This window comes from Brachyhypopomus gauderio, chromosome 14 (genome assembly GCF_052324685.1).
Source record: "Brachyhypopomus gauderio isolate BG-103 chromosome 14, BGAUD_0.2, whole genome shotgun sequence".
In the NCBI taxonomy this organism is placed as follows: Eukaryota; Metazoa; Chordata; class Actinopteri; order Gymnotiformes; family Hypopomidae; genus Brachyhypopomus; species Brachyhypopomus gauderio.
In genome coordinates, this window is record NC_135224.1 from 3,967,673 (window position 1) to 3,986,250 (window position 18,578).

The window sequence follows — 18,578 nt, forward strand, 5'->3', positions numbered from 1 at the left end:
CGGTCTAATAATAGCTCGTAATTAATTTTTGTATCAGGTGCTCTGGCCCGAGAAATTAGACTCTGATGGTGCTGCCACACAAATCAATAACAGCAGGTTTGTGTTACGGGGGGGCTGAATCCTCACGTCTGTAGCGTTAAGCAGACGTCCGGGGTCCAGGGCCACGTCCGCGTGTGTCAGTGTGATGGTGTTCGCGTCTGGGAGAGGAGGACACGACCTTGGTGGAGATGCTGGAGGAGCACGAGGAACACTGGCAGAAGCTCAGATCAGCGTGTGGGTCAGCTCAAACACCTCGCCTGATGTGCACACGGGGCGGGACGCGTGTTTAAACCACACGCATGTTGTCTCGTGATCCTCGTGTGTTTTAGTCCTTATGTTGTGGGATTTATTTTTCACGGCACCTAAACGGGGAGAGAGGAGTCATGAAGGGTGGAGTGGGTGGGGTGGGTGTGTGGTGGTGTATGAAGGGTGGTGTATGGTGTGTGGAGGTGTATGGTGTGTGTGGTGGTGGTGTGGAGGTGTATGAAGGGTGGTGTATGGTGTGTGGTGGTGTATGAAGGATGGTGTATGGAGGGTGGTGTGTGGTGGTGTATGGAGGGTGGTGTATGGAGGGTGGTGTGTGGTGGTGTATGGAGGGTGGTGTATGGTGGTGTATGAAGGGTGGTGTACGGTGTGTGTGGAGGTGTATGAAGGGTGGTGTACGCTGTGTGGAGGTGTATGAAGGGTGGTGTACGCTGTGTGGTGGTGTATGAAGGGTGGTGTGTGGTGGTGTATGAAGGGTGGTGTATGGTGTGTGGAGGTGCATGAAGGGTGGTGTATGGTGTGTGGAGGTGTATGAAGGGTGGTGTATGGTGTGTGGAGGTGTATGAAGGGTGGTGTATGGTGTGTGGAGGTGTATGAAGGGTGGTGTATGGTGTGTGGAGGTGTATGAAGGGTGGTGTATGGTGTGTGGAGGTGTATGAAGGGTGGTGTACGGTGTGTGGTGGTGTATGAAGGGTGGTGTGTGGTGGTGTATGAAGGGTGGTGTATGGTGGTGTATGAAGGGTGGTGTACGGTGTGTGTGGAGGTGTATGAAGGGTGGTGTACGGTGTGTGTGGAGGTGTATGAAGGGTGGTGTACGCTGTGTGGAGGTGTATGAAGGGTGGTGTACGCTGTGTGGAGGTGTATGAAGGGTGGTGTGTGGAGGTGTATGAAGGGTGGTGTGTGGAGGTGTATGAAAGGTGGTGTGTGTAGGTGTATGAAGGGTGGTGTGTGTAGGTGTATGAAGGGTGGTGTGTGGAGGTGTATGAAGGGTGGTGTATGGTGTGTGGAGGTGTATGAAGGGTGGTGTATGGTGTGTGGAGGTGTATGAAGGGTGGTGTATGGTGTGTGGAGGTGTATGAAGGGTGGTGTACGGTGTGTGGAGGTGTATGAAGGGTGGTGTACGGTGTGTGGAGGTGTATGAAGGGTGGTGTACGGTGTGTGGAGGTGTATGAAGGGTGGTGTACGGTGTGTGGAGGTGTATGAAGGGTGGTGTGTGGTGTGTGGAGGTGTATGAAGGGTGGTGTGTGGTGTGTGGAGGTGTATGAAGGGTGGTGTATGGTGTGTGGAGGTGTATGAAGGGTGGTGTATGGTGTGTGGAGGTGTATGAAGGGTGGTGTATGGTGTGTGGAGGTGTATGAAGGGTGGTGTATGGTGTGTGGAGGTGTATGAAGGGTGGTGTATGGTGTGTGGAGGTGTATGAAGGGTGGTGTATGGTGTGTGGAGGTGTATGAAGGGTGGTGTACGGTGTGTGGAGGTGTATGAAGGGTGGTGTATGGTGGTAGCAGGCTGAGAGGAGGTTCACATTTTTCTGCTGTTTCAGAAGAAAAAGAGACTGATGCCTTTCTGTCTCTCCCAGCACAATCTGGACGGACAGACAGACAGACAGACAGACAGACAGACAGACAGACGGACAGATAGATAGACAGATAGACAGACGGACAGATAGATAGACAGATAGACAGACCGATAGATAGACAGATGGATAGACGGTGAGTTGCTTTTTATGCTTTTCACCCTTTACTCTGCCTGTCTTTGTCTCTCCTGTTGAAAATCAGGTCACAGAGGACTGTGTGTGTGTGTGTGTGTGTGTGTGTGTGTGTGTGTGTGTGTGTGTGTGTGTGTGTGAGCTTTTTTAGATCTTTTCTCTTTCCCTCATGTCCTCCTGCATGTGTAGCTGGTGGTAGGTGGTATAGTAGGTATAGTAGTATGTTTACGGTGCTCTAGACTCGTATCTCACAACCTTCTCACCGTCTGTGAGGGACACGAGCTCTTCAAACCACTACGGATCGTCCACCACTGGAACACAACTTCACTTCAGGTCGGAGTGCTTCTCCTTGCGCCCTCTAGTGGTGACAGGCTGGAACTGAAGCTCGCTGCTAAAGCGGGCTGGTCACGTTTCTGTTAAAGAGGGACAGCCACGCAGTCAATCCTCGTGCAGCTATCAAATCAGCAGAAACTCTGAGGACGCAAAGTATGCTGGGTAACTTTAACAACTGTTCAGAAGCAGTAATGGTTCAATGCATTCAGAATTTTAGAATAATAAAACTGTAGACTTGTCGTCCTGTCTGAGAAATGGTTCTGTGGACTGAGTAAGAAAGTGTTGGACTTGAGTGTCTGTAATCATTTGTAAACTTTGAACACATACAGTTGGCATTTTGTTTTCATTATCTAAGCATATTTCATTATCTAAGCATACTGCCCATTTTCTAAATACATTTAAGGATGTTTCCAAATGAAAGTGGATTAGTTAGACTTTAATTCTGCACTTTCTAAACAGAGGTACAGAGTGTGTGTGTGTGTGTGTGTGTGTGTGTGTGTGTGTGTGTGTGTGGCCAGCACAGGTCACTGCCGCTGTGAGTGTGTTGTCCATGGGCAGTAGATTAGGGGAACTGGAATGATGTTGGCTGGTGGTTTCTGAAGGTCTGGAGGAGTTGTGGTGAGTCCTGGACTATTAGTCACTGAGAGGCTGAATCTGAGCACCTGCTGTGTGGGTGTAGGTGTAGGTGTGGGTGTGTAGCAGCTCTTAGCGTTTCTTTGTACGAGTGTGTGACTGGTTTATAGTGTGTGTGTGTGGTGTAGGTCGAGAGGACAGAGTGATATAATCTTATATAGAAGATGAATGACACACTAAATGCCTGTGTGTCATGGTAGGAGGAGAATGTGGAGGTTGTAGCGTTTTGCATGGAAATGTGCTGCCTTTAATATGGAGAAGGAGAAACACACGTTTGTCACACCGCTGTAAGGACATCACATGCCTCCGGTAATAATGACACTCTGTTTTGGAAGAGCCCTATTCTAACAAAAAAAAAAAGAATTTTGATTTCTGCAAGGCCAAAAGAATACAGCAGATCAAATTTCAGACTTCCTCCGATCACAATAGCAGATATTTTCCTTGTATTTTTTGTATGTTTTCCTACATTTGTTCCGACGAGAGACTGGATCAGGCCCAAACATGAAACCTTTCACCCACACCATCAGTCCTGCCGTGTTATGGATTAATTTTACACAATTATAATGTTCACACGGTCGAATATCTTCCTTGCATCTGTTCTTTTTCAAAGATTCTTTTTAAAAAGTACTCAAGGCAAATTTGTATAAAGTGCTAAAATAACAAATAAATGGGTGTGCTCTCCGAGTGCATTTACATGCACTTAATCCCATAATAAATGTATATCTCCAGTTATCTGATCTTTCAAGTGGTCATGTTAACACGTTCTGATTTCGTAGACCGGAGCTAGAGCTGGGCGATATGGCCCTCCAAAAAAATCTTCGATTAATTTTTTTTAAATCCGATTTTCGATTTTAATAGATTTATTTTCCTCTACTAAAAAACTACAGATGATAAAGGAATGGTAAAAAAAAGTTTTAATTTATTTTTCACTTAAATTTCCCCTTTGAGGTTAAAGTGCAAGCAGAAACAAATTGTAAACAAGTGAGAACATTCAGTAACTTTTAGAAGGTTTTCTCCAACATACTTTAAGCATTGACACAATGCAACCTCAAACTTAAAATAAATAAATAAAACACACCCTCAAAAAATAAATAGATATAAATAATTTGGTGCCCTTTAATAAAATGGAAAACAAATACAATTGAACAATTCTTGCATGTTGTACTGACAGTCACGCTGTCTACATTCTGATTAAGAACAGGGCTCCCCTCACTTTAGCCTAAATTCCAGCACTTTTCAAACCTGAAACACAATGTAACATTAAAATTCGTCAGGTAAATGTTCCTTCCACTGTTTCTTTATACTACCACAGTTTATACTTTATACTACAATAGTTGCCAGGTTCGCTTTTTCACGCCAAATTGGGCTTGTTTGGAAAATCCAGCCGCGGGTAAAAATTATGGGGTCGCGGGGTGCGGTTTTTTGGTCTACTTTTGAGTTGGGCTACCGCAGGAGTTACAAGTCAACACTAATAATGGATCGCGATATAATACTTAATTTGTCTCCATTTTACACACTCGCGAGGTGCCCGGAGCCGCGCGCTACGGTCACTCGCGAAAGTATAATCCATTGAAGCGGGTTCGGTGACCGAGGCAGAAACTGCTTAATCCAAAATATCCCGCGGAGGGAAACTTTATTGACAGCGCAACTGAATAGCACTCTTCGCTCTCTCCCTCTATCGGTTTCAAACACCTTACAGCGAGGACTTGTTTGGTCTACATCTGACGCCGCAAAACCGAACCAACTCCAGATCACGGAGCTAGTTGCTCTTTTCTTGGACACAAGTTCCGCCGTCATGTTTGTGTGTGTGTGTTTTGAGGGTGGATGGGTGGGAGGTGCTAAACTCACTGAACTACGGGAGCCCACAGTGCAGCGTCGGTGGTGAAAATTAAATCTCAGAAAATCGATTTTCTTAAAAACACATCGTCCTTAACTGTAAATTCGAATTAATAGATAATATCGATTAATCGCCCAGCTCTAACCGGAGCTAAGAAATCCGATCAAGAGAACCGGTGTCGTGGGCACTGATGTGATTTATCATGATTTCTTAATGTGATGTATTTGGGGTTTCTCAATCTGAGCATGCGCATAAGCGACCCGATAGTTTATCGCTGTCCCGGAAGCGGCTATTGGAATTATATATATATATATATCAGAATCGTGTGTGTGTGTGTGTGTGTGTGTGTGTGTGTGTGTGTGTGTGTGTGTGTGTGTGTGTGTGTGTGTGTGTGTGTGTGTATATATAAAAATCCATATTTGCCCGTAAGAGGGTCCATGTTCACAAAAAGCCCCAGCGGGAGGTTTGAAGTTCACGTCGCCTCATCCTATAAGATGCAAAGTAGAAATCAGAGTATCAACTGCCTGGTGTAAACCCAGAGTGATCCGCTTCACCCGGGTATGAACGCGCCGTCTGCGGCTAGATTTCCGCTCCGAGTCCTGCTGCGGTCAGACACTCGTATAGTTTATATATATATATATTGTGTGTGTGTGTGTGTGTGTGTGTGTGTGTGTGTGTGTGTGTGTGTGTGTGTGTATATATGTATGTATGTATATATATATATATATATATATATATATATATATATATATATATATATATATATATATATATATATATATATATATATAAAATATAATATAATATAATATGTATGTGGACCTAAGAGCAGAGGTGATCTGTGAGTCGGGCACTACAAATTACTTCATCTGTATCTCCTCTTCTCGGCATTCGTTACGTTTCTACCTAAAATACTGGCAAGGGGCACTGCTGGCGACTTTCATATTAAGCAGCGTAACATTGGTCGGTTTTACATCATTTCTTCTGTGTACGGTTTTATTTATCTAATGCACATGCCATTATTTGACATTATTTAATTTGGCAATGGCGGATTTTGATTTCTGAGTTTTTAATCAGTTAATAAGATCGAAGATAGCTTTAGCTTTTTGCTGTGGTGGACAGAGGTAAAATTTTTAAGGGTTTTAAATGAACCGTTTACATTTAAAAATGCATATTGTTAGTGTATGTCTTGGGTAACAGGGAGGTATCTTGTTCAATTCTGATATTTACATTTAAATATCACCGTGTGTGTGTGTGTGTGTGTGTGTGTGTGTGTGTGTGTGTGTGTGTGTGTGTGTGTGTGTGTGTGTGTGTGTGTGTGTGTGTGTGTGTGTGTGTGTGTGTGTGTGTGTGTGTGTGTGTGTGTGTGTGTGTGTGTGTGTACAGCAACAAGTAGCATTTCAGTGTGGGCAGGCTCCGTTTGCATGCCAGCATGTCAGTATGATATTCATCGGACAATTAATTATGCCCACATCACGCCTGCTGATAGGATGACCGTCCATGTGCCATGGAAACGCAGCGACAGATTGGAGGGATGGAGGGATGGTGTGGAGGAAAGGGGTGTTGGAGCTTCTCCAGGCTGACGGAGCTCTAAGACATGACCGCACACGCCCAGTGTGTGTTCACCTACCGCACACGCCCAGTGTGTGTGTTCGCCCACCGCACACGCCCAGTGTGTGTGTTCGCCCACCGCACACGCCCAGTGTGTGTGTTCGCCCACCGCACACGCCCAGTGTGTGTGTTCGCCCACCGCACATGCGGAGTTAATCTGCTGTGTGGAGTGAATCTGCTGGGTGAGTTTCACTCTTACTCACTCTTGCTCAAGAATGTGTGCAAACTTTGTGCAGAGGACGTTTAGCGGATTAGCCGGAGACTAATTGAAGATTAAGCGCTTCAAAGTGTGAAAGTATGCAGTTTCCACGGAGACCAAACGCCCCCTCCACCACATACACTCAGACACAAAGGGACAAACAGGCCCTCACTAAGACATCTCACACACACACACACACACACACACACACTGAGTGCTGTTGCATCATGTTCAGATTCCAGAGCTGCTGGGAAGAATCATCACCTCACGTCAAATAGTTTAACACGACCGTACCTTATACCACCAAGTTTCACGTGACTGTCCCTTATAGCACCAAACAGTTTCACGTGATGAACCCCCCCATACCATCAATCGGCTTCACGTGACTTCCCCTAATGCCACCAAACTGCTTCACGTGACTCCCCCTAATATCACGTGATAAGCTTGGCTGGTATTGAAAGTTTTCCTACCGTCATGTCTTCAGATTATTTGGTGGTTTGTGGTGTTATCAGGTTGGTGGTTCGTGACATTCCTGGTTTTTTTTGTTTGTTTTTTGTGAGTGTGTGTATATATACCCCGTGTTCTTACTGCCCCATGGTGTATATATACCCCGTGTTCTTACTGCCCCATGGTGTATATATATCCTGTGTTCTTACTGCCCCATGGTGTATATATACCCTGTGTTCTTACTGCCCCATGGTGTATATATAGCCCGTGTTCTTACTGCCCCGTGGTGTGTATATACCCCGTGTTCTTACTGCCCCGTGGTGTATATATACCCCGTGTTCTTACTGCCCCGTGGTGTGTATATATACCCCGTGTTCTTACTGCCCCGTGGTGTGTATATATACCCCGTGTTCTTACTGCCCCGTGGTGTGTATATATACCCCGTGTTCTTACTGCCCCGTGGTGTGTATATATACCCCGTGTTCTTACTGCCCCATGGTGTATATATACCCCGTGTTCTTACTGCCCCGTGGTGTGTATATACCCCGTGTTCTTACTGCCCCATGGTGTGTATATACTAGGGGTGTATTCAACTAAGGATTTTCATAGTTGAATCTGATTCGTCAGCTGTTCCCTTTAGTCGACTAATAGTCGAATCGGGTTTATTTATTTATTTTTTTTATTTAGAGCACCTTAAACAGGATCCCGTTCTTATTCAGGACTTTTTTCCTCTTCAAAGTAAAAACCTAAAATACTCAGATAAATGAATAAACAGGTAGGTTGGCTTTATTCAGCTTTTATTTATTTACTTATTTATTTTTTTATGAAACGTTAGAGAACATTAACCGTCAGTGCGCATATCGAACTGTCAGACAGGCACTGTGCAAAATGTCAAAAATATTTTAAATAAAATATGCCTGCCTGAAAATATAAAAAAAATTGCCACACAACAGCAAAAAATACAAGGAAAGGTTCAAGTAACAACAACAAAAAATGTTTATAGGCCTACTTGCCGAGATGAGACGACACGACTGAAACGACAAACGTTTTTTTTTTTTTTTTTTCGCCTTACGCGTTTTAAATGGTATGCCATGTTGGTTGTTGTCGTGCGAAATGAAAGACGTTGATAACATAACTTGCACTTTGTTTGATTCATCTTTGTTTTTCAAAATACTTTTGAAGTTTTTTAGTAGCCATTAATCTCGGTAGATGCTGCGTATTCTGTAGCGTGTTCAGCTCCGCTCGTTTGGATTGTGCTACTGCAGGGTGTGATTTATTAATGTGTAGTAAGGAAGATGCCTACTGTTAATGTGCAAACATAATTTTTTAATATTTATTAACAGAAATTAAGATGATTTTATTTGACAAAAGGCTATATATAACGAAAACAAAGACATTTCATGTAATAACTCATTCTTAGCTGCATCCTTGGGCACCTCCATGCAGTTAGAATGGTACATTCGACTATGACGTTCATAGTCGACTAGGAGGTATAGTCGGCTATTGCAGGTCACCCCTAGTATATACCCCGTGTTCTTAACCCGTTGCTGGTCATTGTTTCAGGTCTCTTGTTCCTAGTCTGTTCCACTTCCCCCTGCTGTTCTCGGTTTCAAATCCCTGAGTTGTTATGTTTGGTTTTCCTGTACTAGATAAGTTCTCTGTTCTCTCTTCAGCTTCTGTCTAGTTTTTCTGTGTCTGTTCATTCTCTTTCTAGTTCGTGTTGTCTTGTTCATGTATGTCCCACATGTGCTCTCTACTTTTACCTGGTTTGTGTTCATGTATGTCCTGTGTTCTCTAAAATGAACAAAATCAGACACTAATAACATTTGCTGGGTGCAATATATGTACAAACTAATAAGCATTGCAGCACTCACATCAGATCATGTTATTTAGGATCTCTGCCGTCCAACGTGCCCGATGTTTCTTTTCCTTGTAACTGCGGTTAAGTTGGTTTCACATTCGCATATTCGTATTAGACGTGTTATTCTAAATATGCTACTGTCACCATCTACGAATGACCTTAACATGGACGAAAGTGGCAGACGTGAAGACCTCAGAGCACTACACACTCTGTTCTTCTGCTTTTATTTCAACAGCTTTTAAACGCTCTGTCATTACACCACAAATAAAGTTGTATTACATTAAGTGCGTCCTATACATCCATGTACAACTCGGATGGGTATTTCTACCTTTTCCGTCAGATTAGCCGTTTGCAAATTGGTTTCGGTAGCCTAATGGTAAAAGGCCACCATAGTTAATACCGTCATCATATTTAAATATCGTGGTATACCGAAATATCGTCAAACCGCCCAGCCCTACAACAAAACCCCTTCAAGCGTCTGCACCTCATACCACCAGACTGCTTGATGTGCCTGTGCTACTTGTGACGGTGACTTAACTGTGCGTGTATGTTTACTGCGAGTGTGTGTTTACTGCGAGTGTGTGTTTACTGCGAGTGTGTGTTTACTGCGAGTGTGTGTTTACTGCGAGTGTGTGTTTACTGCGAGTGTGTGTTTACTTACTGCGAGTGTGTGTTTACTTACTGCGAGTGTGTGTTTACTTACTGCGAGTGTGTGTTTACTTACTGCGAGTGTGTGTTTACTGCGAGTGTGTGTTTACTGCGAGTGTGTGTTTACTGCGAGTGTGTGTTTACTGTATGTGTGGGTTTACTGTGCCTGTGTGTTTGCTGTACCTGTGGATCTACTGTAGAGGGTTTTCCATCCACTGAGTTTTTGCGCATTTTGAAAATGCGCATGAAAAAAGCTGGATGGAAAAAGACCAAAATTCGAAAAAAGCCCCAAATATCGCAAAAAGATTTTTACGCTAGGAGGAGGTGGAAAAGTTAGACTATCGCATCGCCAAAATTCGAAAAAACTGGATGGAAAAGGGTTTTTTGCATAAACGATGACGTATCATGCCTCAAGTCATGTGGTTCTGTACATGATCGCGATGTAAAGATGGCAAATGCATGCAAAAACAGTTCTGGAGAGCAAAAATTGAATTTAACTTCTCCATGAATAGAAAAGAAAAAGAAAAAAATGTTTCAAAACCTCAACGTGCAAAAATGCGTAACTGCCAGATGGACGTAAAACCACTATTGTTTGGCGTCCTCTCACGTGATCTACAGTTTATTCGCATAACTGTAATGAATGGAAACAAGGCTTAATTCGCATTTTTTTCTGCCGTAACTTGGAAATTGCGCATTATTTTTTCGAAAGGTTTGGATGGAAACCCGCTTGTATGTGTGTCTTTACATGTATGTTTGCTGTATGTGTTTACCTGTGGGTTTATTGTACGTGTTTAACTGTGGGTTTACTGTACCGGTGTGTTTACTGCGAGTGTGTATTCACTGTGTGTGTGTGTACGTGTTTACTGTATGTGTGGGTTTACTGTACCGGTGTGTTGACCTGTGGGTTTACTGTATGTGTGCATTTACTTTGTGTGTGTTTACTGTACGTGTGTGTTTACTGTATATGTGTTTACATGTATGTTTGCTGTACGTGTGCGTTTGTGTGCTGCAAGTTAAATTGTAAATTAGGTTCACTTTCTAGCTCAGTGTACACACACACTCACACACACACACACACACAGTTGTACATGCTTCCCACAACACCACAACAGTGAAGATTTTCACAGGCTGGAAGTCCAGCTGTGTTGGCCCCAGACGTGAAATGTGCAATGTGCCATATTTATCAATTACGATTTTTCACCGCAATCGAAAATTTTCCTCCACTTTTTACCCATCTGTGCAGTTAGAACTCACACACACACACACACACACTAGTGATTACTAGGGGGCTGTGGATCACACTTGCCCAGAGCGGTGGGCAGCCCTAGCCCGGCGCCCGGGGAGCAGTTGGGCTTAGGTGCCTTGCTCAAGGGCACCTCGGTCATGGCCTCAGGTCTGGGAATCGAACCCACGACCCTCCGGTCACAAGACCAGTTCCCTAACCACCAGACCATGTGTGAGGGGTGGAGAGACCATGTGTCTGTCTCTGTTGACACGAATCCCAGATGAAGCTCCCTCCATCTTCCTCTTGAAGCAGGAGCGTTCATCAGAGCTCCCATTTACCTCTCCAAGTTCTCAGGAGACTTCGCGTGACTGGCTTCTGCAAAGATGGTGAGAGAGAGGAGAGAGAGTGGGCTGTAAAGTGGCTGCAGTATGTGGGTCGGGCCTCTAGGGTGCGCTGTGAGGAGAGCTTTGGCCCACTTTACAGTGAGGCCATCCGCTCTGCGTCTCGCTGAGGCACTGCAGTTCAGGGATCTGACCTTCACCTCACCAGGGGACAGCAGAAGTACCCCACCGCTGAAGACACATGTCCACGAACCACTGCACATGAGACATGTGTCTCCACAGCTAAAAACACATGTTCCTAAAATGTTGCACACGATACACAGCATATTACACCTATGTATTTGCATAACTGAGAACCTGTGTGTGTGTGTGTGTGTGTGTGTGTGTGTGTGTGTGTGTGTGTAGGTACCACTACTCTGTGTTGGGGTACCTGTGGCCATAATCATTCTAGTTATATTAGTCGTTCTGTTGTGAGATATATAGTTTTGTTTCACATGTGCAACAGACTTTGTCCACACGTTCCGTCCTGCGTTTTCATACGTGTGAATATGTTGCGTACTGCAGTAGAACTGTGTCTGTGAACATCCTGTCACACGTGTGCGGTAATAGTGAGGAGCTGTAGCAGGACAGTCAGGACACTCAGGACAGTCAGGGCAGTCAGGAGTGTCTGGTGAGCGTCGGGGAGCTAGCTAGCTGGACTGGCGTTTTGTGCAGCCGGTGGATTTCTAACATACTGACTTGAGTGTGATAACATTTTTACATTTTACGCAACATACATTTTGAAACAGAACGTTGTGTTGTACCGTGAGCCTCATCGATTTTGTGCTGAGACAGATTCCTCCTTTTTTGCGCGGACATTCGTACATTTCAAAACCGTGTGTGAAATGTTGCACGTGTGTGCAGCTTTGGCTCCTCAGCAATGTGTTGACCCCGCCCACATTGACCTCGCGGGTCACGGCACCAGGTTTTCCCCCACAAGCCATTTCTGTAAAGGTACAAAATTCACTCCCATTAAAAAAAAATTCTTTCTCACCACCACTGAGACTACTGACCCTGAAGATTACTAGCTAGTAATGCTCCATCTGTGGTGCAGTGATCATTCAGTACCCAGTAAACGTAGCAGGGATCTCAAGAGTAGGAGGGTGTTGTCTGTTTTTGCACCGTAGGCGACAATTCCCTTGGTGGAAGCCACACAGGGAAACCGGTGCCTTTCCTGCATGAGGCGAGAGGAGGAAAGCCATCTGCCCTAAACCCCTGCAGGGCCTACGCCCCCCGCTGGGGCAAACCAAGCAAACCATGAGACCTGGCTGTCCCATACATTACGCAACAGGGCTGTTCTTTCCCAGGTCATGCGAAGGCACATGTACTCTGCGGATGGAGGAGCCATCACTAGACGTCTCGTAGCATGCGACTTTTAATGTTGTCATTGTGCGCTGACCCATAGTTCCACTCCGATGGGTGTGAACGTTCCGGGATTGTGGATCTGTAAATAAGTCTTCCGGCTTCTCCTGTGCTTCAGATTTCCGTGAGCAGCTGCACTGTAGTCTGAGGTGACAATTTGATCTGGTTTATCTGCATTTTGATGTGGTTCAGGACTCTTGAATGAAGGGTAATTATCTACTTACAAATTATGATGTGAATCTAATGTGGAATTGGAACTGCGTTCACCCTGCAGTTCAGGTTCTGGTTGTTGGAACCTAAATGTTTGTTTTTGTTGTTGTTTTTGTGTTGTTGTTTGTTTGTTTGTTTGATGTCCTGTCTTTTTTTTATTCCATACCCCTTAGCTGTCCATGTCATCACATTTAGAATCACAGAATAATTCGGTATGTTCAACTCTTAAAAACCAAATTCAAAATATTAAATACAAATTTTATGAAGACATGGCCTACAATCTCAGATAATGTAGTAAAAATCTGAATTTCCAAATGTCAGGTGTGAGGAAGTGTCTGTGTGCTGTGGGCACCGACACTACCCCTGTGGAGAGCTCCCGAACGGTCTCACGTGATCGGTCCTCACGCCATTCTCTCACGTGACCAGTCCTCTGACATCAGACCGCTGCCTGACAGAGAGGCATGGCCTGTGCTCTAGGGCGGGGCTTAGAGCATGAGTGACAGCAGACACCAGCTCTGGCGGTGCTGTGTATCGGAGAGCCCAGGGGGCAGTAGAGAGCTGGGTGCGTCCTCGCGGGGACAGAGACCAGCTGCAATCGCGTAACTGCTTCTGTTTCCTTCTTGAACGTGTGATGCTGGTGTCAAAGAGGAAGAGAGAGTAACAGTAGTATTGTGGGTGTTTACAGGGTTGTGGCCAGCGCAGGAGTCTAATGTTTTAATGATGTCGTCTGTGTGTAGTATGTCAGCGATGTCAGTCATATCGACCATCAGTATGTCAACTATGTGAACCAAGTCGACCATGAGTGATATATCAGCTATGTCAACCATATGAACTATGTCAAGTATATCAACTATGTACATGACGTCAGCCTGCGATGAGTTGGGGAGGTTAAATCGCTTCCTGAGGTGCCTCAAATGACTGTGAAGAATCATCATGTAAATGTCAAATGGAGGGTGAATTTGATCCTGCTGTATAAGCTGAAATTGATCCTACAGAAACAAGCCTCACAGAGCTGGCTGTGGTTTAATCAGACTTGCACTGTGTACGCTGACGTTTGTCTGTTGGCGCTGCAGTTCAAATATTTGCATTTTTTAATTACTTTTTGTTCAAAGTTCTTGCTATTAAGTTTTTAATACGTTTCAGATACAGAGAAAATGGGGGGGAAAAGGATGTGTTGTATTTGTTTGATGTAATATATTCATCCATATTCCAGCACATGCATCCGCACGCTGGGGTCATCAGTTTGGCTGGTCAGCGGTCAGCGCTGTGTGACGTAGCGTCGGCGTAGCGTCGGCGTAGCTGTGGCTGACCCGTGTCTCCTTGTGCCGTGTGTCCTTCAGGGAAGCCCCAGGGCCTGGAGAGCTCGGAGCGCGTGCAGCTGTCGGGCACCTACAACGTCCGCAAGGGCAAACTACAGCTGCCCGTCAGCCGCTGGAGTCGTCGGCAGGTCATCCTGTGTGGCACGTGCCTGATGGTGTCGTCCGTCAAGGCCAGCCACGCCGGCAAGATGCACATCCTGCCCCTGATCGGCGGCAAGGTAAGAGGGCGCCCTCTGCAGGCCACGATGAATCCAACATGATTCATTTCAAAAGAAAATGTAGCGTTTCCCCCTTAACGTCTTTACGTGACGTATGACATAACTGTAGTCTGAAATATTTTACGCTGATGCCAAACATTTGTGAAAGTGCTCTCAGGGTGTGTAATAACACTCAAAGATAAATAAACAAATACAATAAACTCGGCCGTAGTTTGGCCCCATGTCTGCTATGAGTAGGCCTAGTTCAACAGAAACGTCGACCTATTGATAGCTTGACAGTTTACGAACGACTTATCCAGAGAAGAACTTCGTAACCATTGGCTACCACACCCATGTCAGTTTCTCATTGCCAGAAGGTGACCTTGTGCTCTTTCTTTCCCCGTGTGTGTGTGTGTGTGTGTGTGTGTGTGTGTGTGTGTGTGTGTGTGTGTGTGTGTGTGTGTAGGTAGAGGAGGTGAAGAAACACAGTCACTGTTTGGCGTTCAGCTCAGCTGGGCCTCAGAGTCACACTTACTACATCAGCTTCGACAGCTTTACTGAACACCTACGCTGGCACCGCCACGCTGCCAAGGTGTGTGTGTGTGTGTGTGTGTGTTTAAGGGTTGTGTCTGTCTAGAATTTGCATTACTGTTGTTCCAAATTCTAAACACTCCATGTTTGTGTGTTTGATACGATATGCTGTGTTCCCACAATGCACCAGGCCATGTTGTAACCTACATTATGTCTGTATTACTTCAGAGGTTTCTGAACCTCATCCATGAAGTAAAGGTGTGAATTACTGATGTAATGCAAACAAAGTGACGCTGGACAGGCAGTGTGGCAGACAGGACCAACACGACGTCCGTCAGCTCACATCACTAATAATAAGATCATTGTTATTCATCAGCTGTGGCGGGAAAGTGCACCTGCGCTTTAGTGTAGTCTGTGTTCGGTTGTGTTGTAACCTGACTACAGTAGTGCTGGTAATGACGGGGCTGTGGACGAAAATAGATCAAATGTGTGGGATTCAATGAAGAATTCTACCTGTGCCATATGCTTACCTAGACCGTGAACACAGTGAGTGTGTGTGTGTGTGAGTGTGTGTGTCCACGTAATCCCAGTGATGGCTGCTTTCGGAAGCCCCAGCTCGGGGTAGTCCGGTTTTCCTGCCCCTGCTGGAAGCCCCTCCCACTGGTTTGGCAGTGGAGGGGAGTGGTTTGCCCAACTGGGGCGGGGCCAGCCTGTTCTCACTCTCACAGAGTCTGTGCAGATGGAGGAAGAGAGGGAGGAATAGAGGCAGGGGGCAGATAAAGGAGACGGGGGTATCTGAAAGGGGGTGAGGGGCGGTGCTGGGTCTGTCGGAGGGCTCCAGTATGCGTGGAGTCTGGTGGCTAATCCCTGCTGGGTTGGTTTCAATGGAAGTGTGTAACCCCATGATGGCATTGGTGTGTGAACCTGAATACATCCGCATGCGTCTACATCTGAGTTTGTCTTAATGGTTCAGAGCTATTGACTTCAAACTGACTAAATGTGGGGGGGGGTGTGTGTGTGTTATTTTGTTCTGTTATGTTAGACACCAAAGGACACAGTACACTAAATCATTCCCCTCTCTCTCTCTCTCCCCCCCCCCTCTTCCTCTCGCTCGCTCTCCCCCCCCCCTCTCTTTCTCTCTCTCTCTCTCTCTCTCCCTCCCCTCTCTTTCAGATGGTGTCTCAGAGGATTAGTTCGGTGGATCTGTCCTGCTGTAGTCTGGAGAAGTTACCCCCCAACCTGCTCTACAGCCAAGACCTCACACACCTCAACCTCAAACACAACTTCCTACCTGCTGACCCCTCACTGCAGCAGCTCCAGAGGTGTGTGTGTGTGTGTGTGTGTGTGTGTGTGTGTGTGTGTGTGTGTGTGTGTGTGTGTGTGTGTGTGAGAGAGAGAGTGAGCGAGCATCACCCCTCAACTTTCTTCTGTATAAACACACTGTTAACCTTACATGCCCTCTCTCTCTCTCTCTCTCTCTCTCACCCCTGTTCTCTGCTGAAGGCTCTCATGCCTGAACTGTGAGGTGTGATGTCTTTAAACTCTCGACTACATTTATGATCATTCAAAGGCCCTGGGGGGGGGAGGGAAGGGGCAGACCGTGTGAGCAGCAGTGCATTGTGGGTGGAATGCCGCTATTTGCTGTGTGAATGCTCAGCAGGGTCTCTGGTGTGGGGCTCGGGATGGGTGGTGTCGGGCCGTGGTTGTAGGTGGGGTTGAAGAGCACAGTTGGGCAGTAGATCAACAAAAATGAAGGGAACGAGATGGAAATAGAGAGGTAGAGGGTGGAGTAAGTGTGTGTGTGTGTGTGTGTGTGTGTGTGTGTGTGTGTGTGTGTGTGTGTGTGTGTGTGGAGCCGGTATATGAATGTGTGCTCTGTGTGTGTTTGGTAGATTCTCTCGATTGCGAAGTCTGAACCTGTCCAATAACCAGCTGGGCACTTTCCCCCTGGCTCTGAGCTCCATCTCCACCCTGACGGAGCTCAACCTGAGCTGCAACTGCCTCTCCACTCTTCACCCCAGCGTGGGGGACATGCACAAGTAAGTAGGAGCAGCACACGGGCGGATGCAAGGTGACACTCCGCTACGTCTCCGTCCCTGTCGAGAGGGTCTCAACCAGACCACGTCTTCATAATTCCCGACCTCAGGCCGCTCCAGAACATAATGGTGTAATCAGTACTAACATCACACGGCGACGCCTCTCCTAGGCCCAGGGAAACTCTTTACACAAACGCATGAAAATAATCGCAGAATCTTCCGGAATAACCTGAAATTTCACAGCCAGGTCTTACACTTTTACACTGCTGCCACCTGCTGGCCAACGACTGTAATTTACGTAAGGCTTGGCCCAAATAAAAGGGGAATTCCCACAGTTCCACTGGAACGTTGACACGTGCCCCGAGGCCCCGCCCACAGGCGGGCACGCCGTGTTCGTCTGGATCACGAAGGGAGTTTAGCACAGGGAGATTAATTCTGCAGAGCGAGATCAACACACACCATCGTCCGTGCTTTGGTTGTAACCACCACGGCTTGTGCCCTTCATGACGTCAGGTGTCGGGTCTGGGCCTGGAGCGTCTTGCTGAGGGAGAAAGTGCAGGTGTGATACGTGATTTCAGTGTTCACGTGATCCAGAAACCATAACTGAGTTTGAATAATTCAGCCCTGCCTTTAAACATGTATACCAAGGCTTCACCACCTTTATGCTTTTATGTATGACGTGTGCATAATATTAAAATAGTAACATATATACAGTATAATGTATGTAAAAATTATGCTTGCTTAACAAAGCAATAGTATAATAATAACAGATGATATAATACTTCTACTGCTGTATGTTATTTTGGTGTTCTACAATAACGTGTGTGTGTGTGTGTGTGTGTGTGTGTGTGTGTGTGTGTGTGTGTGTGTGTGTGTGTGTGTGTGTGTGTGTGTGTGTGTGTGTGTGTGTCCTGTAGCCTGCAGACTCTACTGCTAGATGGGAACGTGCTGTGGTCTCTGCCATCTGAGCTGGGCTCTCTGCAGCGTCTGGTCTACCTGGGTCTCTCCTTCAACCTCTTCAGCCACGTCCCACAAGTCCTGGAGCGCCTGACCGCCGTGGAGAGACTGTGCATGGCCGGCAACATGCTGCAACAGCTCCCCCTACAGGCCTTCCGCCTGCTGCACGTCAAATACGTCGACCTCCGGTAAAACTGAGAGCGTGAGACAGACTGAGAGTGAAATTGAGTGAGACACAGACAGAGAGTAACGGTCTGTTGGCATATTCAAATTCGGTCATTTAAACGTAAACAAGAGAAGAAATAAAGAATGTAAACATTCTTGTCCGGAGAAGCTGAATGTATATAAATCCACGACTTGGTTTTACAAATATATAAATAAATTAACAATGTCTGAGCTGAGCAGCAGTTGGACTGCTCTGTTGCTTTATTCAGATATTAAGCCATTTAAGAATAAGACATACACACACACACACACACACACACACAAATGTATGCACTAGAGAGAATAGAAGCATACAAATGCTTCTATGAGGGCTCACCAGTGCACAGACTCACCAGTCACTGTGGAGCTTGTCTAGCCTTCCCAGCATGCATCAGAAAGGCCGTTTAATGGAACTACTTTAGGTATAAGGTGAGGGCTGGTGTGACATTAAATCACACACACACTTCTCCTGGAAAACAGACTGACTAGACACTTTATTCAAACACCCCAATTATTAGGTCTTGTTTGCTGGTAATGACATGCAGTGTTTCATGTGGGAGCTGCATTGCATGTAGACGGT

At 45.9% G+C, this 18,578-nt stretch overlaps 1 protein-coding gene across 1 annotated transcript in view; it reads left to right on the forward strand.

Moving 5' to 3' along the window:
• The window catches only part of phlpp1 (PH domain and leucine rich repeat protein phosphatase 1), a 44,842-nt gene that overhangs the window by 18,281 nt on the left and 7,983 nt on the right, over positions 1-18,578 (forward strand). Inside the window, exons 2-6 of the mRNA XM_076972035.1 lie at positions 14,095-14,291; positions 14,737-14,862; positions 15,975-16,123; positions 16,694-16,840; positions 17,755-17,982. Coding sequence (XP_076828150.1) covers positions 14,095-14,291; positions 14,737-14,862; positions 15,975-16,123; positions 16,694-16,840; positions 17,755-17,982 — 847 coding nt within the window. The remainder of the gene's footprint in view (positions 1-14,094; positions 14,292-14,736; positions 14,863-15,974; positions 16,124-16,693; positions 16,841-17,754; positions 17,983-18,578) is intronic.